Below are 19,504 nucleotides of genomic sequence, written 5' to 3' on the forward strand. Positions count from 1 at the left end.
ATGATGGAGGTGTTTGTGATGGGGACGCGTGTGTTAGAACTGGGCTGAGACACACCAGTCTCATTGCACATGGGAACAGCCACCCAGTTGTACACAGCCCAGTGTAACGATAGCCCCGTCCACTGCAGCCTTCGGTCCCAATGTCCTCCCCAGTCCCTGGGCTTCTCACACTGAGCCTGAGCTATCGCCAACCTAGAAGCCGTTCCTCAGGCAGCTCTCTGCACTCTGGCCAAATGCTCTGTGTCTCTAATGAGAAGGGAAAGGACAATTGGCAGTGCAGAAATGGCAGAGCAGTGAAACCTCCAGGCTCCTGCCGATTCACAGGGACAAACTCCTCCTTTTCCTTGGGGTAAAGGGAGGGGACTGCACAGAGGTGGGACAATAAGGGCTGCACTATTGCAGCATTAGAGCCAATATGGGGCCGTGTTGAAGACTAAGGAACATGCCCTCTCCAATGAGAGACAGCCTGGCTCCCACCTCTTAATCGATGCAGGGGGAGGGCGAGGTTTAGGCTGACCCTGTGTACCCCCGCCACCCCTCCTGGCAGCAGGGATCAGTGGGGCTTTCCCCACTTTAAAAAACGACTTCTCCAAGGAGTGGTTTCAGAGACGCTAATAAGTCCACCAGGGACTTTGCTATTGCTAGTGATTTTATGTGGAAGGTGTTCAGATACTACAGTGATGGGCAGCAGAATAAAACTCTTTACATAGATCAATAGATAGATTCAGAATAGGGAAGATCAGACTTGATGAGCGGGTGTTTGCTGCCACATACAGATTTAATCTGGTGAAGGGGAGAGGAGACAAAATCCAACAGCTTCAGTTATTGCAAGTGCCAAAGGTCCCGCAATCCAGCCAGAAAAGCACCTCAGCAACAGAGTGAAGGGAAGGGGCTGGATTCCAGTCTGTGTCACCCTGGTGTAAATCCATAGTAACTCTAGTGAAATCCTCACTGACTTTGCAGTTTACCCCACTGTTCCTGACAAGTGCTGGCCTCAGGCTGCCATGATTCTCTGAAAGGACGAACTTGCTTTCAAACCTTGGGGCCAAATTGTGACTTCAGATCAGTGGCAATTGATGGCAGAGTTTGGTTCACTGCATTCGTACCAAAGGATGCTGGCTCCTGGGGATTGGTTGGCTCAGGGGTTGGGAATGGAGCGTGGAGCCTTTCATAGAATCATAGAATCATAGAATATCAGGGTTGGAAGGGACCCCAGAAGGTCATCTAGTCCAACCCCCTGCTCAAAGCAGGACCAATTCCCAGTTAAATCCCAGTTTCACCCCAGCCATTGTTTCTAGTCGAGCCCAGGACAGCGGGGTGGATTGGAAGTTAGGAGCCTAACTCCTTTTGCGCATCCCCCCCGCCCCCATAGTGACTAAAGCAGCTCCCAGCTGATGGCTGTGCAGAGGCCAAGGTTACTTACAGTGATGTCAGGGTAGTTCCTGCTGGGAAGGTGTGCACATCACCCCTGCACTCATTGGCACTCTTGCTGGCAATGATAGCAGAGAGGCTGAGCACTGAATGGGCCATGGACCTAGCCCAGGTACTGACGGAAAAGGCTCTGTCAAAATAGCTAGACAGAGTCTGGTCTCCTCTCCACCCCACAGCTGGTCCTTGGGGAACCTGCCATGTGGCTGTCTGTGCTGTACCCATTCAGGGGATCAAGAGAGGGCTCCAGTGCCCAGAGCCCTTGAGCCAGCATCTTTCCCCAGAACCAGACTCCCTTGGAAAGGAATGGCTCTTTTCTGCAGGGTCCTCGTGGCTAGTCACTGGGGATCCTGGTGGATGAGCAAGGCCAGCGCAGAGATCCAGCCCTCACCGATGTGCCTGTTCTTTCCTTTCCTCCAGCATTCCTATCCCTTACTCCTGCTCCTCCTATCCTGCCCAGGCCAGGGTGCCAGGTGTGGTGAACAGCACCCACAGTCCCCTGGGGCAAGGGTGTCTGCCCAAGCTGGACATCATGTTCATGAAGACACACAAGACAGCCAGCAGCACCATCCTAAACATACTCTTCCGCTTCGGTGAGAAGCACCGCCTCAAGTTCGCCTTCCCCAATGGCCGCAATGACTTCTACTACCCCTCCTACTTCGAACGCAGCCAGGTCCAGGACTACCAGCCCGGCATGTGCTTCAACATCATCTGCAACCACATGCGCTTCCAGTACCAGGAGGTGCGCAAGCTACTGCCGGCTGACACCATCTTTCTGACAGTGCTGCGTGACCCTGCCTACCTCTTCGAGTCCTCCTTCCACTACTTTGGGCGCATCATCCCCCTCACCTGGAAGCTGCAAGGCGAGGACAAGCTGGCAGAATTCCTCCGTGACCCATGGCACTACTATGACCCTAACGGGTTCAACGCTCACTACCTCCAGAACCTGCTCTTCTTTGACCTGGGCTATGACAACAACATGAATGCCAACAGCCCCTTGGTGGACCAGTACATCCAGGAGATCAACCAACATTTCCATCTGGTCATGCTGTTGGAGTACTTTGATGAGTCCCTAGTGCTCCTGAAGGACCTGCTGTGCTGGGAGCTGGAGGACGTCCTCTACTTCAAGCTCAATGCCCGCAAGGACTCCACTGTCTCCAAGCTGACAGGTGAGCTCTATGAGAAGGCCACCTATTGGAACCTCATTGACACCAAGCTCTACCGCTACTTCAATGCCACCTTCTGGCGCAAGGTGGAGGCCTATGGGTGGGAGCGAATGGCCAGGGATGTGGCCGAGCTGCACCGGGAGAATGAGAAGATGAAGAGCATCTGCATCGATGGAGGGCGCCCTGTGGATGCCAACGCCATCCAGGAGTCCTCCATGCAGCCATGGCAGCCGTTGGGCCAGAAGTCCATCCTGGGTTACAATTTGAAGAAGAAGATCAACAAGAAGCACCGGAAGCTGTGCCGCAAGATGCTGACGCCTGAGATCCAGTACCTGACTGACCTGGGAGTCAACCTCTGGATCACCAAGCTCTGGAGCCACGTGCGGGAGTTCTTAAAGTGGTAACATGTGAACTGCAGCTGTTCCCAACTCCCTCCCCTCCGCTGCCCTCATCCTCACCCAAGAGGAGAACCAAGTGCTTTCATTTTCGTTTCTTCCTTATGTCTGTTGGCTGGATGCAGGACATGACACGCAGAACTGACTTGAGGCTCCAACAGGGAATATTGCTTTTCACAATGTGTTTTCTTCTTGCTTCTTTTTGAAAGTAATGGGGGCACCGTCTGTGGCAGTGGGATCCCAGCCTGGGTACCTCACTCATGTTAATAGCAGTATACCTGTCACAGCGTAAACAGGAGACAAGATATGGAGTTGCAAGTGTGTGTGTTTGTTTGTACTGATGACTGGTTTTGTGTGCTGCACACTGATGGGTGTATGCTTTAATGTGTGTGCTTTACTCCAGCTGCAAGAATGTGTGTGCAATGCATTGCAATGTGCGAAGGAATCTCGGGGTTGGGAGGTATGTCAGATATGTTATACTGTATATTCTGGGTGTGAGTGCGCTTGTGAACCACACATTACTCTGTGTGTGTGTAAATAGTACATGACAGTGAACACTGGTATTAATGGGGGTGTGGTCAGTATATTTGCTGGTGGTTGCGGGGGGAGCCTTAGCCTGTTACATTACAGGATTCTCTCTGTGTGTGAGAGATTGATCTGTTCACACAACAAATACACAGTGTAACAGTACTCTGCAACAAACATTGGTCTCTCTAGGTGTGTCACTATGTCACTGTGTGTATTTCAGTGTGTGCAGGGTGTACATACAGGAATCTGTGCATGGTTGACATGTGGTGGCTGTGTACAATACCGTACAGTGAATATCCAGATCTTGTGTAGGGGATGTAAGAGATGGATGTATTACAGTGTGTGTGTGTGAGAGAGAGAGAGAGAGAGAGAGAGAGAGACCAACCTGTTATCGGGTGTATGGGGATCTGCGTGCATATTTCACTCAGTATGTGTGAATCTGACCAGCCTGTTTGCCTGCATATCTGTTTAGAGCTGCACAAGTCACACTATGGCTGATATACCAGACAATACTCAGTACTCTCTGTCCATTCTAGAGACAGCCATTTGCACTGATTCACACTGGCCTAGAGACTGTCAGTTCCATGTAGACCACATACAGTCTGTGTGTGAAAGTCAATATGTGTCTACATGCTGGTTTTTATCTGCATCAGAGGGCTTAGTTTGCCACAACAGTCTTCAGCCTGCACTGACTCAGACCAGTCCATATATGGGAAATAACAACCAAGGCAGCGGTCCTTAAATACATTAAGACGGCCAATGTGTCACATTTAATCAAACTAGTTCTCCCATAGCACTGATTTTGAACAGGCTATGCATGATTCATACTACTCCAAGTGGTAGATATTACCAGCTCAAGCTGCACCTAACTCAACCTCCATGTACGTGTTTTTATGGTGTTCAATGAGCTCAGACAGTCTGTAGTTGACCATGGGTCCTTATAACACATTATTGACTAGCAGCCAGAAAAATGACTATATTGTTTGAAGCAGCATCAACACTTGAGTTTCAGGCATGTATAAAAACCCCACTACACAAGCCTTCTGTGGGTTTGTTTGTGGTCCTTGAATTTCTAACCAGCCTGGCAGGTTCAAAGGAAAACAAAAGAGTCTTTTCAGGGTGTCTGCCAACCAAATCCCAGCCTCCAGCAGCTGTTGCCTGTGGAGGTTTCACTGCATGAACCTGGCCACTGTCAGATCCTTTGCTGCAGGGTCTCATGCCTACGGCTGGATACTGGATGGTAGGTTTCCACTGTAACCCATAGCTCCAGTCGCCATGTGTTTATCATTCCCTGAGCCACCATGGGCTCAGTGCTCCAAGCTTCCTGTTGGACCATGGCTGGTTGGCTCCCAGCAGAGCAGAGTGTGTTCTCTTCCTGCCCCCACACCACCAGTTCGAGGGTCCCATGGTGCCCCTCCCTAGAGGGGAGGCTGGGTGTGAGCCACGAGACCTGGTGAGAACTGGTGGGGGTACAGGAGGGCTTGGGAGAGAGGCTGAGGGGGCAGGACAGCATGTTCCCTGCTTTCTCTTCTTGCTTTGAGGCTTGGCTGGGGTGGGGAGTCCAGAGGGGAAGAGGGAACAGGAGACAAGCTCCCAACAGCTGCCATGCTTGTGACCCCTCACAATGAGCCCCCCGCTAGCCCTGCAGCCACTGCACCTCTCTTCAGGAGAATGGGACAAAGCCGAAGGGCAAGGGGACCCAACCAGGGTGTTTAGTATGAGGGCGATCAGCCTGGGAGGCACTGGGCTGAGCAGCAGCCATCATGGATGTGTTAGGAGGGAGCCAGCGAGCAGGGAGGGGCCCCAGGGCTGTGCAGCTAGGAGGCACAGTTCATCGGGCTACACAGGGAGTAACCAAAGCACCAGGCCTGGAAAGGGATGGAAGCAACCCAGCTGCACAGAGGCAAGGAGGGAGGGTGGCGAGAGCAGACTGAGGGCAGACCTTTCAGGGAGCACTGTTTGAAGAGGGGAAGGGTTGGGGGAGTCCCCGCTTGGCACTGAATCCCCCAGCTTTATGGCCCACCTGCCACCATGAGCTTGGACTCTGGGAATGCAGCAGCCGGAGACTCCCTAGCAGTAGGGGAGGGGGACAAGATTCCAGCCGCCCCCCAGCAACACCAGGAATTTCCAGCAGGGGAGAACTTGCCTGTCCTGCATTTGCAGCCCAGGGCCCTCCGCCCCCATCCCATGGACTCAGCCTCCCATGGCCTTGGGGGAGCTGGGGTGGCCATATGCCACTCGGTTCACACCCAGGGGCAGCAGTTCGTGGAGTGACAGGAGGCCCAGTGAGAGCAGGGAAAGCGCTAAAGGCTTCTCCCCCCGCAGCCCATATGCGGCTGCTGGCAAAGGGGTCCTCTGCTGAATCTGCAGCCCAGGGTGCTCCAGAGGGGGCACGGTGGGGATTGGGGTGCGGTGGCGTGTGGCATCAGCAGAGGAGCTGGTTGCAGGTGGCTGGAAGATGAGAGCCGGGGTGATGCCCCCACCCCCAAAGACACCTGCTTGGAGCATAGGCCCCAGGTTCACGGGGCTGCACAAGAGAGAGACTTGCCTCACAGACAGGGCTTGGGGGATATGTTAGAGTGAGAACAGGCAGCTTGTGGGAAGGCTGGTCCCTGTCTCTCCCCTGTGAGTGGACTCCAGGAGGCAGCAGCTGGTCATGTGCCCCGTCAGCCCTGCCCCAGTCCTTAGTTCTCAGCACCGTCTCCAGGGCTGCGGCGGGAGCCTAAGGGCAACCCCTAACTGGCATATAGTGGAGCAGAGTACGATGCCGCATCCTCGGGGTGGCCTATGGGATGGCAGTGCCAGCACGCCCTGCTCTGTCTTTGAAGATGCTCAGATGCAGAAGGAGCCGCGCAGGCGGGGATCTGTGGTCCTTGTGCACCGCCCGCATGTTTTAAAGCGGAAGGTAACCCCAGACCTTGCTGTCAAACGGCCTCCTTCCTCTCCCGGCTGTAGCCGTTGGGTGCCATCGATACTCCTTGGTGGGAGGGTGTCTAACGTCCTGCTCTGCTTGGAAAGACAGGGAATAAAATGATCATTTTGTATGACAATTATACTGTATATTTGACAGTTTTTAATATATGAACTGTTCAGCTGTTCTTGTTGTGGTCTCTTTCTTCTCCCCCGGGAGCTGGCAGGGGGGTCTTGGCCCCATTAGCAATGGATATGGAGACTCCTGGGGCAGCAGCCTCAGGAGATAGGGGGACCTGGCCCAAGGGACAAGTCTGCCTCCATTGATTGCAGAGGGCAGATTGATTTCATTTCCCCCCTTCTGACCTCCTCTGCTCAGGCCTGACCTCTTGAGAGGAAATCCCAGGAGGGCAGATGGAGAGCAGGTGGGCACAGCCTTATTCCTGGATCCTGAGCAGCTGTCGCTGGCTACTCCTGCTGGAAAGGGCTTTCCCAGCTGAGTTTCCCCCTCCCTGACTCTTCCTGCCATTGCCGCCCCACTGCAGTCCCCCAGCAATTCCCCCTGCTGATGCCAGATTCCTGGATCCATTCTCAGGCAGCCTTTCTGACTCACTGCTGGGGGTCCCCAGCGCTTGCCTATGCGGGAGAACCTACCCAACTCCCCTTCTGGCAATCTTCTTCAGCATGCTTCACTGGCAGGGCCTGCTGGGATTCTCCAGCAACTGCCACTGCTCAGTGAGTGGTGTCCTAATCTGGCCTTGCCTGCATGGGAACACGGCACTCGTACTAAATCAGGTTAGAAATTGATGCAGGTAAATCAATGCAACGCGCTGGTGCAGACAGTTTTGTTTCTGGTTAAGAGAGCTCTACAGTGCCCTAGGTTAACTCAGTAAGAAATCAGTGAGTCAGGCGCTCTGAAACAGAAGTGAGTGTCTACACACGGGTTGCACTGAGTTAACCCAGTCATTGCACAGACGCTCAGAGTGCGGAGAAAGAATCACATTCATGCTTGTGCATTTTCCACCCATGAACATTACAGTGTGGGGGAGGGATAGCTCAGTGGTTTGAGCATTGCTCTGCTAAACCCAGGGTGGTGAGTTCAATTCTTGAGGGGGCCGTTTAGGGATCCGGGGCAAAAATTGGGGATTGGTCCTGCTTCAAGCAGGGGGTTGGACTAGGTGACCTCCTGAGGTCCCTTCCAACCCTGATATTCTATGATGCTATTCTATGATAGGGCAGGTCAGTATTGTCATCCACAAGCTACAGATGGGGAAACTGAGGCATAGGGTAAGACTATAACTTGCCAAGTTCACCCAGGAAGCCAGCGGCAGAGCCAGGAATAGACCCATATTCAGAATGGAGCCCGGGCCACTGAAGCAGTACAGATGCCAACGCCTTAATCCTACAAACGTCCACACACTTACCTTTAACCATGTGTGCAAGTGCAGGACCATCTAAAAGTGCCCCTTGCAGCAAATAAAACACCAAGATCCTGCAATGAACCCAGGTTTCCTTGCAGCTGCATTGCCTTTGCACAGCACTCGAGGATGCTGGCAGAAGTAGGGGACCTGCAGGTAGCAGGATTTATATAAGTGAAGCAGCTGCTGGCACAGCCACCACAAAGGTCCCATCCCTCAGCAGCCGGTGATAACTGACACTTCTAGGCCGCTTTGCAGCCCAACACCCTCTGGAGACGCTGCAGGATTCATCTGACCCAGGACTGAACCGTGGCAGCTGTTTAATAGCTCACAGCAGGGTCATTTTAGGACAGGGAATGAGAGTGTCCTCTCCAGGTGACACTGCAGGGATGACTTCAGGGAAGCAGAATACAGGTACCTGGGTGGATACATGGCTAGACCCCACCTTCCTTTTGCAGAAAGTGCCCTGGGATTTTAATTACTCCAACCAGTTAGGACATCAGCTTTATGGGTCACCCAAAAGACAGTGCCTCCTCATGTGGCAGCTCTGTGCTAACTCACTGGAGAGGAGAGAAAACAGCTCACTTCTTAGCGCACCTCTTCTTTTCCTATGAAAGTCTTCCATCTACACTGCTGCCCTTATTATAAATTAGCAGTAGCACGCAGAGGCCCTCATCCGAATCAGGCCCTGTTGTGCTGGGTGCTATACAAACACTTCTGAAGGTGCAGTCCTTGGTGCAAAGAACTTACAGCACACAGCCCCAGTCCTGCAGCCTGCTCCTTGATACCTGCCCAACTTACCACTGACTTGGATGAGGCATAGCAAAAGCATAGGACAGCAGCCAAGAGCCCTGCCCACATCTGTAGGTGACACTTCTGCCTGCTCTCTGGGCCTAGGACTAGCTGAGCAGCCCTTTTGCCTGGAGACAGTTGGGTTTGTCTGTGGGGGTCTGAAAGCTGGCTCTCCTGATGGGGAGGAAGATGAAGAATGCCCAGCACCTGAGTTGAATGCTGCATTCTGCGGCTCCTGGCTGGGGCTGCTTGTGGAGGTTAAGGAGGTGGCTCTGATCACAGCAGTAGCCTATCACTAGATGGGTATATATAGCTTCTGCCCAGGAGCTAGAGGTATGTTGCCTTCCTGCTAACCTGAGTGTGGGTTACTAGCATCATGGGGCTGTGGAAAGCATTTCTGGGGGTGCTTATCTGGAGCTCAGCTCTTGCTGCTCAGAGAGGTAAGTGTGTGGTGATAAGTCTGTCTGTCTGTCCCCGTCCCCCCCCCATGGGGGTTCTGAGCTAAGGTCCAGTACTCAGTGATACCAACTTCAGTGTTCAAAAATCAAGGGTATTTTGTTTTTAAACACACTTGTTATCTGCCCTCTAGCTTTTGAACCTTCTGTTTCAAAGCTTGTCTCAGCAACCAAATCACTTCGCTCTCCAGTGAAGTTGAGTCTCAGGCAATAACTTGACTCCAGGGGCTGGCTCTGTAAGAAACCTCCCATGTCCTAACTCTAGTTCTAAGCTCCCTAGAGCTGCCAGCGCTGACTGCTCTCTAAAGGGGGACCTTTGCTTTGACCCTGCTCCTTTGACCTTTGCAATTAAGGTTGTAAATGCAGTAACCCAACCTGAAAGCTGCCTGCAGGCTATTTCTGAGACTCGGCTTGCCAGCTCCTTTTTGCAGAGTGAGCTCCTGCTTGTGCTGGGAGTGACATCTAACACTAGCTCTTCACCACCAGCTGTAGCCAATTCTGGTAGCTACAGCAGTGCCACTTTGAAGGCTAATGAGAACTTGGTGCTGTCTCATGCTTGGCTACAGAAGCATCTTGAACAGCTGTAACCCTTTACCCCACAGGTGCTGACTTTCTTCTTTCTGGGTGGGGGCCCCAGGGCCCCCTCTTCTGCCCCTCCCCTGGACTCTGAGCACACCCCACCCTTGCTCTGCCTCCTTCTGCCCTGTTCCTCTCCCTCCCACCCACTGGTTGGTGCTGGCTGCTGAGCACCCATGATTTTGCCCAAGGGCTCTCCAGCTGCAGAGCACCAAGGAAGGGTTTCCTTTCCTTAAAGGAGCCTGACCAGCAGGGACAGGCTCTAAGACTTCCCTGGAAGTCCCCAGGTGATGGGTAGGGTGGGGGTAAAAGACTTCTTTTTAATAAAGTAACAAGCACAATGGCATTTGTGACCACGGGATGGTGACACACCCCTATCCTCAAGGGGAGTGAGGCCAACAGTGAACCAACGGCATGAAATTCATCTGTTATTTACAGATAATGGCACTGAAGCCAGATCCTCTAGCTAGAGGGTCAAAGAGCCTGGGCAGTCAAACCTCCAGGTGCTGGCTCCTTTCTAGTAACAGCAAAGGTTCTGAAGGGCTGGCTATCTGATCATTTTGCTAGCTAAGCCAATGGCTCCTCCCAAGGAGGACTCCTCTGACATTCTTGTCCAGAGAGCCTGCCACCTGGTGGGATTACAGGAGGTCTGGGGGAAAGATTGTCTCTGGGTGCCTCCCCAGAGGGTTATGTCAAGTCGGCTCACTCTCCTCTAGCACCCATTAACTCTGTACTCTACGAGTGCAATAAAACCAGCATCCACCTGGCTGTAAAGATAGACCCCTTGGGAAATGGACTCCTGCTGGATCCACAACTTGTGCACCTGGGCAGCTGCCTCTACTCCATCAACGACCTACAGGGCTTTCTGCACTTCCAGTACCGCCTGAAGGACTGTGACTTCTCTCGGCTGGTGAGTGAGAGAACCTTAGCTGGGGCGCAGCCTTGTGTTCTGTGCAGTAAGGTGCTGTCTGCTGCTTGGATGCCTGCAAGCTGGCTCATTTCGTGTACTCTGGCTGTGTGGGTGAAAACAAACTGCCTTCCTGTTGGGTGAGGGATCTGAGTGTCCCCCCTCATGTGCTGAACTGGCAAGGGAAGGGATGGCTGTGTGAATGGATATCCCAAGGGCCTATTACTTTGGATTTGGATCCTGATTCTCTGTTCTGGGGGGAGGCTGGGTCCTGGCCCACTACCTGAACAGCATGTTGGCCCCCCTGGCAGAGGGGAGAAATGCTAAATGGCAAAGGCCCCTCCCAAGTGGCTCTTACCTAGCTGGGCTTCTGTCCATATTCCCAGTTTAATACTCCCAGTAACAGACTGGTGCCCTGCCAGGGAATGCTGGGGGGGAGGCAGTGTGGAGCAACATCTCTCCCTTGCTTGTCTCAAGGAACAGAAATACTGTTTCACTTCCTTAGCAATGAACCAACCCTCCCACTTTGCTAGGCCAAGAGCTACAGGAGGAAGCTGTAACTGATGCTAGTGCTGACTGCAACCCTCTCTGATTTCTTCCCTCCCCACATGCACACATCTCCAGACATCTGGGAACATGATTGAATACTTCACAGACCTGGTCTACAGGCCTTCCCCTGGCACAGGCAGACGCTATACCACCTCCTTCACTGAGAGGATCAACTGCACTGACTATGAGTAAGCTGCCAGCACTTGGCTTATGCTAGCACCCTAAGGGACTGATGCTAAAATTTCCCAGACTCTCATGGGCTTCACTGAGGGGCAATAGGACCCCATAAAAAGCAGCAGGGCTGCAAGACAGGGCTCTACCCAGCTGATGGGGGGGGGGGGTGATGTGCACCCCTAACTGTCAAAGGGATGTTGATCACAGGGTTGGAGCAAAGCAAGCTCATGTGGGATGAGTTGTCCTGGCTATTGCCATCTAGTAAACCTGGCTCATATCCCTAGTAACATAAAACCTAAAATACCCCCAGGAGCCAGGCAGCTTGGCATGAGGTGGGAAGGGTAGCAGGCAGCCCTGAGTACTGCTGACAAAGGGACACTAGTGCTAGTAACAGGTTTCAGCAAAAAGAAAAGGAGTACTTGTGACACCTTAGACTAACAAACTAGTAAAGCATTCGTCTTGGGTGCAAGATAGGAGTGTTTAGGAGCCTCTATGAACTGTGAATGGACTGGAGGGTCTTATGCTGCCCCTCCTGTCAGGATGCATTCCAATGATATTTTGGGGGCAGGGGGTTAAAACTCAAGACCTCAGCCCAGGGAGTTGAGGACCTCTCATGCTAGAGCCAATACAATGGGGGTCTAGAACCCAGGAATCCAAATGAGACTCCACCTGGAAGATGGCGCTAATGAAGGTGGATGAGAAATGACTCAGTGGGAGGGGACAGCCTGGGGGCGTCAGTGGGAGTCAAACTATATTAGTGATGCTTGTGGGACTTGCTGTGCCACGTCTTCACAGCAGCACATGTTGGGGTCACCAGCATGAGCTGACCCTGCAAAAAACTGTCTGCAAGTGAGCCTGGGATATGCAAGCCCCCTGTGGACATGAGGGGTGGCCCAGGGTCAGCTTCACTCCAGCTCTAGAGCAGCCTCTGTTAAGTAAGCTATGGAGCTGGGGTGACTTGAGCTTTCCAGTCCAGCTGAGATGGCCTCTGGCCTAGCACTCCCTGATACAAGCAGGGAGAACTCCCTCTTCCTAGGGAGGGAATGAGAATCTGATCCCTGTAGAGTAACCCTTTTCTGCCTCTCCTAGGGCAGGGCACTTGACTCCTATGTACATCTCTTCAGAGACTGGCCACCTGTCTGCCTCTGGAGTGCTAATGTTCACGGTGACCCTAATGAATGGTAAGACACCTGGGGAAGGGGTGGGCAGTGCCAGCTGATCTCCCACACAGCCCATCCTGACTGCATCTCCTGCAGCTTCAGGCAACATCCAACCCAGTTCCCTCCACCTCAATACTCACTTTGCCTCTCTAAGATGGCGTCTTAGGCTCTTGGCACCATTGCCATCTCAGCTTCTAGGAAACTACAAAATCATGAGGCACAAGTCTTTGCTTCAGTAATGTGTTCACAAGAATACCCATTGGAACACACCCCTCCCCATTTCCTCCCCAAAACCTGCAGGCATGTGCAGAAGGCTCTGTGCTTGGAGTCTCCTTCTGAGACCAGCATTCTGTACCATGCACTTTGACTAACTCTTGTTTTCTTGCAGTGGACTTCAGTGCCCCATCAGACTCCAAGATCTTCTTCCTAGGCTCTCAGATCCATATAGAGTTTTCTGTAAAGAGTTCTTTCCACCAGCCTCTGCAGATCTTTGTAGATGAGTGCACTGCCACCCCAACCCCAGAACTTAGCAAGTCTCCGAGGAACTATAGCATCATTGCAAACCATGGGTAACTATCTCCAGGAGACAACCGCTCTGGGGTGCTTGAATGTCTGAAGTGGAGTAAGGTGTGAAACATGCTCCTGGGACTGCCCCAACTCCATTGTAATGGAACATGCTGGGTTCTTAAGGCTCCTACATAAATCCTAGATTTGGGGGAGAAAGGCTGGTCTCTGACTCCAGCTGATCCGACTAAGCCACAGACTACCAAGAGACAATAGTAAATGAAGATGTCTGGCTTGGCCTCTGGTAACCACATGGCCCCTTAAAGAATTGGACACACTGGCACTAGTGTTAGTTGATATATCCAAAGCCTTTGCTGTTGCTAGGGCAACTTCATGTTCATATTGCTCTGTAACACTTGGTGTAGGTCTTTGAAGCTCTTAAACTACTGACTGCAAGTGGAGAGAGAATAATGCAGTAGGCCTCTCCTAGGGTTAAACAGTTCTTCTATCTCTAACAGTCCCTGGAGCAGTGAGTTTAACTGTCTTCCTGTTCCAGGTGCCTTGTGGATGGTAAGGTGGCAAACTCCCAGTTCCTGCCCAGACAGACCCCTGAAGCTATCCAGCTGTCCCTGCAGGCCTTTGAATTTGTAGGTGTGGACTCTGATGTAAGTAACTAAGAATCTGAATTAGATGTACAGCTTCCTTCAAGGGCTGGAATGTCCAATGCCTGCATACTCTGAATGCAACTTGCAGATGGCTCAAGCTAGAACTCATTTTTCACTGATGGGTTGGTGAAGGGCTCCACACCATTAACACTTCATGGCTTTAGTTTCAGCTAGACTCTAGCTTGTGGAAACTGGCACACAACTGCATTAAGAACTGCAGTTATCTCAACTTATCCAACAACCTAGCAAACAGTACCTGAGGAGACTCCACCTCTCATGTACTTCTGTGAAGCCTAGAAATTTAACTCCCCTACCAGCATGCTTCCCTTAGGTTGAGAACCACTGGCTTATTTACCATTATGGGCTGCACATGCAGCTCTGTTATGTGGGCTGCAGCCACACAACATATGTATGGCCCTGAGGATGTCACATGGGCTGCAGCTGTGTGCTGACTGGGCCACCAGCAGGCCATGAGTTGAGAACCACTGCCTTAAGCACTGAAAGGCACCTTCAGACAGCATCTAGCCTCTGACATGCCCTGCCTCCAAACTAGGGCATCAGCTATGCTCCTAGCAAACAGGCCTTCACAAAAGAAATTCCATGCAACCAGCTGCTTTGTTACTCTCACTAACATTGAAGTGGCCTAGTTAGTCCAGAGCTGGATGTTCTGGCCACCCAAGGCTAGTATCGCAAAGCTTCATCATGGTGATGCTGAGCATTGCTGCTCCTAGAAAGTCACTGGAATTAACAAAGCTTGATTGGCCCCCAGGCTCTCTACAAGGATGGTTTGTGGGAGGGGAGACCTCAGAATAGCATTCACAAAAACCAGCACCCTAGGCAGCTCCTGGCTGAAATTAGCCACTGGGAGGGGGTTGCTAAAAACCTATCCCTCTCTTGGAGACAGGCACCTAAATCCCATCTGCAGGGAAGTACCTAGCTGGGCTTGGGATTCTCAGACAAGCCTGGTGGTCCCTGTTCAAATCCCCTCTACCCTCAGGGGTGTGGGGGGGGGAGGGGAGAGGAGGAGTGGTCCTCCTAATCCCAAGTGCTGGGCTAAAAATGGAGGGAAGCTCCTCCTTCCCCAGATGTCTCACGCAGGATGCCTCTAGGGGCCCAATAAGTAGGTAGGGGCTAAGCAAGCTTACCAGACTAGGCCCTACAAGCAGGTCTGTGTCCTCCACCTCATCCCCAGGTCATTGTTCTAGGGCTGGATGCCCAGCATTGGGCTGCAGTGTGCATGCCCAGAGATGGAAACCTAAGGAACTTAGGCCAGAAATCTAGGTCCTGAGCAAGGTTAGGCCCCTATAGGTTGGACAGCCCAGTGGGGCTTCTGTGAAGCCTAGTAAAGCCTGCTTCTGGGATTTAAGCACTTAACTGCTACTTTAGATGCCTAATTCCTCTATGAATGCAGCATTTTAGGGGCTACAAATAGGCAACTGCCTGGAAGCCCCATCTAACTTCTTCATAGCAAGCATGGGGTCATGACAGACCCATCCACAAACCAGAGCATCTCTGAAAGGCAGCATGTGGGGGACTTGTAATGGGACTCCTGGTATCTGGACTGCACTTGAGCAGAGCAGCTATACTGAGTAGGGCTCTTTCTCCTCTCCTGAACACCACCCCCCACAGCTTCCCCCACCACCAGTGAAGGATGTTTCTTCCTGATAGGCAGTGGGGATAATCTCAATCTGCTTTCTTCTCTTCTCTCCCCTCCCACCCCCCAAGATCTATCTCCACTGCCAGGTACTGGTCTGGGATCCCAGCGTGCTCATGGATCCCACAAGGAAGGCCTGTTCATTTCACAGGGACACCAACAGGTAAGGACCCTTGGGGGAGAAGGAGGAATTGCAATTCTCTAAAACTAAACCAGCTAGAACAGAATCTGGTTGTTCTACATGGGTATGTCCCAGTGACGTGCCATACAGGAGGGAACAACCTGCAGAGATGCTTGCAAACAGTCCTCTGGAGACTCTCTTGTGGACAACAAACTTGGCTCTAGTGTCCAAAGCAACTTCAGCTCATACCACTTGCTTCTTCATTACCCTTATTTCTCCTACCTCACTGGTGGAGAGACTATAATGGCAAAGCCAACAAACTGGGAGGGACTAGCTGGACAACACTAAAAGCCTTCAGGTGAACTCCATTAGATTGGGAATGGTGGCAAAGGCTGGTTTCCCTTGCAAACCTACCAAGGGAAACTACCTAGCTTCAAGTGCTGTGCCAAAGTGACTTGGTTCAAAGCAGGACAGAAAGGTCCTGCCATAGTGTTCCCCCCCCCCCCCACAACCCTTTCATGAGGGTGGGAACATGGCCCCTAGAAACATGGCGTACAGGCTGCTCTTGCAGTAGTGAGATTTGTTCTAACAAAGAACAGGCCAAGCACTAAGTGTAGAGGGGAAATCCAGGCCTGCCTTGAGAAAGGCACCAGGCAATTCACATGATCTCTACCTGCTTCCCTCTGTGATGGGTAGTGAGCTTTACCAGGGTTTCTAGCATGCTCAGGACTAATAGCCCCCATGGGATGCAGTGCTGGACTTCTTTCCTTGGCAGACCAATGACCAGTCCGTATGCTGCAGAGTCCATGAACTTTGTCTGAACACTCAAGATTGGCTGAAGTTCAGGTGCAAACCAGCAGCTGGCCAAGCAAACCTGGGTCTCTAGAGCTACAGCCACATCACGAGCTCTCGTGGGGGCTGAGTCCCAGGCCAGCCAGACACAATGGCACTAGTGCTGGCATAGCAAAGCTGTAACACGGGCATACCCGTGGAGTCAGGTGGGGTTTGTCCTCTGGATAGTAGCGCTGTTCATACACATGCTGCTGCTTATCGAGTTAGTGGGCATACGTACATAGCTGGATTCTCACCCTGATCAGTGTAGATGTAGCCTAAAACACCATGCTTGTATCTTACAACCACTCCCAACTTCTCCTTGCTGCAAGGGACAATGCTCCCAGGCAGCTCTACCATCCATTCCTGCTCTGCGCCTCTCACTTAGGACAGAACTGCTGATCTTCACACCAGTCCTGTTGCAAGCAGATGCTCAACCTTGCCCTAGCTCTCCTGAAAGCCTCAGTGCCCAGATGAGTTAGAAGCTGCCTGGGGACTGAGCCTAGGGACCTCACAATCCCATGTAATTCCTCAACTTTTGAGATGTTGATCAGCAGGGGTGAGTCAGCTTTGTACTACTCTCCTCCAACAGGTGGGAACTCCTGGACAGTCCCTCTCTGAGCTCTGGCTGTAGCTGCTGCGACTCCCTATGCCAAGCCACAACCTCTCGCCACAAGAGAGACCTGGAAGGTACTACTTCTGTTGAGAAGGAAAGTGTGTGGGGATGGGGCAGGATGTTCTGTGTGGTCATTGTTACTGATAGTGGAGACTTGGCCAAGTCTGGCAGGCTTGGTTTGGGGTGCCCCTTCTCCTGTGGTGCAAAGGTGGCTTTCATTGTCACATGGCATCAGTATTCCAGCATCTCCGCTCTAGTGAAGTAGAGACCTGGTAATGGGGCTCTCCCCCAAGCAAAGGGAAGAGGTAGGAGATGCTGAGCTCTTCAGAGCCAGCTTTGTAAACAAGCTCCTGGCCAAGCAAGAGATAAATTGTTCAGTATTTTTTTGGGAGGGGCAGCAGATTTGTAATATTTTGGGGTCCAAGTCCCTCCCACCCCCACACATGGCTTGTAAGCCTATATATGTACTAGAAACAGTAAGTGTCTAACAGTTTCCTTATATTGCACTGGGGAGGAGAGCTCTGGGGTGCAGGCAGGCTGCCCTGGGGCTGGGGCCACAGGACTCTCAGGTTTAGGAAGCCCCCTCGCCTCCCTTTGTGGTGGGGAGGGGGGAAGCAGCCATCACATGTGTGCCTCTTCCCTCTGCTGCTGGTGTTGCTTCTTCTGTAGCTGGTGGCAGCTGGTGAAGGGGCACAGAGCAGCAGGGGATGCTCTGGGGGTGGCAGGTGGGGCTGGGGGAGGCTCATGGCAGGGTGATGGCAGGTGGGGCCAGGCCCATATAACTTGCTGCCCCAGGGGTCTGAAGCTTCCCATCTCCATTTGCCCCAGGCTCTGCAAGGGAAGGTGGACTTGTCCATGCTGTTGTTGTTGGCCCCTTGAAGGTGCAGAAACTAGCTGCAAAGACTGGAAGCTATGACTGGGACTCAAATGGCTTTCCTGCAATCCAGAGTCACACAGGTAACTACCCTCGTGGGTTGAAGCTGTGTTCCATAGCAACCAGACAACCACTGGCTACAGTGGGGAGTCCTGACAGGCAGGGAATGGAGTTGGTACAACAGCCCCAGAAAGCTCAGTTGCCCAGTGGGAGGGGAGTAGAGTTTGAACTGTCTGGTGCCTTGCTCAAGAGAACTGAAGTGTCTACTCAGTGGGTAGGTGTGGGCAGTTACAGCCATACCCCCTCCAGATTTCCCACCCACTACTGGCCTTGCCTTAACCAAGGGAGCCATTGGGTGAAGACAGCTCCTCTCCATGAGGAGTTGGACACCCACAAGCTCCTCAATCCAACTTCTAAATCCTAGTACACTCTGGAATCTTTCTCCTCTCTAAAGAGCAAAGAACCCCAAGGAAGTCAGAGCAGGTGCTTGCTAGTCTAAAGCCCAGCTGAGCCACCCCTGAGAATTCTATGAGGCAGAGGTGCCAAAAATGGGAGGAGAAATAACTAGCTTGATGCCTTCCCTGAGCACAGTGAGGGGCAGTTAGTCCTTTCCACCCCAATTATGATGGGCTTGTCAACATAACTAAACTCCCACAAACATCACACCTGTACCCCATCCTGACCCAAGGGTTTCCCAAAAGATACATGGCCCATTGTTGCAGGGATGGATGGCTTTGGGAAATAAGCTGTCAATGTCCAGCTGCATCTTGACACTTTCCTCTTGCAGGAGGGAAACCAAGTGTGATGTCACCTCCTGTTGGTGCCCTGCTGCTGGAAGTTGCTCTAATTGCTGTAGTGTCCCTGGGTTTCTGCCTGTACAATAGCCATCACAAGAAGCTCTGTTTCAGAACCAGGGGGGCTGCAGACTCCTGCACAGAGGGGCTGGTTACTGCAGAACAGGAGTGTGCAAGCATTAATGCAGATGTGGAATGAATCCAAGTAAAACCTTAACAAATCCAGCTGGTGTGTGCATGTCACTTATGGCTGGGCTGGGAGCTTCTGGGGTGGAAGGGGACCAGCAAGTTGAAAGCTGCATTTGAATATCTCATGCTGCTTTCTAGCTAAACTTCATCTTTCTCTACCAATATTCCCTCACTAGCCTGAGCCAGGGCAAGTCTCCAAATACTCCTTGTGGAAGAGCTTCTCTCAGGCTTGATCCTAGACCCTATTAGTACTGGAACCAAGACACTACCAACCTCTGGGAATGTCCCCTTCCTGGGGAGGCCATGCTCTGGACACTCCATATGCTGGATGTCAAGCAAGAAAACCTTCTGGTGTCCCAGTAACTGCTCAAAATGCTCTAGCTCACTGACTTGCTCTGACCTGCTTAAAATGTGATCTAACTGCTGAGCTGGCTTGCTCCTTCAGCTATAGATCCAGTAACTCAAGTCCTTGTTAGGACCCATAGGAGGAGGTCAGGGACTTAGACTAGTCAGACTGAGCCAACCTTTAACAAAAAAAAAAAATAACAAGCCAGTTTAGCACTGGTAATGTCCAAGTGCAGGTGTAGTCCTGCTAAACCCTCTTTGCTATTCTGGAAAGCACAAGTGAGATTAGAATATTCTAGCTCCTGAATAGACTTAATATGGGGCAAGCCAACATGAGTTTAAAAGACTCAAGGACAATCTTTTAACATGGGGTTGGTTTTTGTGTGTGTTTTTTTTTTTTTTCTTAAAGGCATTGGTGGGGCCCCTTGCTGATCTAGGGAAAGTAGCTCTGAC

General features: G+C 52.0%; 2 protein-coding genes across 4 annotated transcripts in view; both read left to right on the plus strand.

Moving 5' to 3' along the window:
* Positions 1–6,615, plus strand: part of GAL3ST1 (galactose-3-O-sulfotransferase 1) — a 43,194-nt gene extending 36,579 nt beyond the window's left edge. For all 3 annotated transcript variants that reach the window (XM_084648934.1, XM_084648935.1, XM_084648933.1), the window contains one exon: positions 1,849–6,615. In XM_084648934.1, the coding sequence (XP_084505060.1) occupies positions 1,849–2,998 (1,150 nt within the window). In that variant the 3' untranslated portion in view covers positions 2,999–6,615. The remainder of the gene's footprint in view (positions 1–1,848) is intronic.
* Positions 6,616–9,013: 2,398 nt separating this feature from the next.
* On the plus strand, positions 9,014–18,716 carry LOC311531417 (zona pellucida sperm-binding protein 3-like; the record flags this gene model as incomplete). Its single annotated transcript, XM_084648776.1, has 10 exons — positions 9,014–9,077; positions 10,385–10,578; positions 11,200–11,312; positions 12,388–12,479; positions 12,847–13,027; positions 13,519–13,627; positions 15,353–15,444; positions 16,826–16,923; positions 17,678–17,806; positions 18,511–18,716. 10 exons carry the CDS (start codon positions 9,014–9,016, stop codon positions 18,714–18,716), a joined length of 1,278 nt encoding a protein of 425 aa, XP_084504902.1.
* Between the last annotated feature and the right edge of the window lie 788 nt (positions 18,717–19,504).

This window comes from Lepidochelys olivacea (assembly GCF_965140295.1).
Source record: "Lepidochelys olivacea isolate rLepOli2 genome assembly, chromosome: 15".
NCBI classification, from domain to species: domain Eukaryota; kingdom Metazoa; phylum Chordata; order Testudines; family Cheloniidae; genus Lepidochelys; species Lepidochelys olivacea.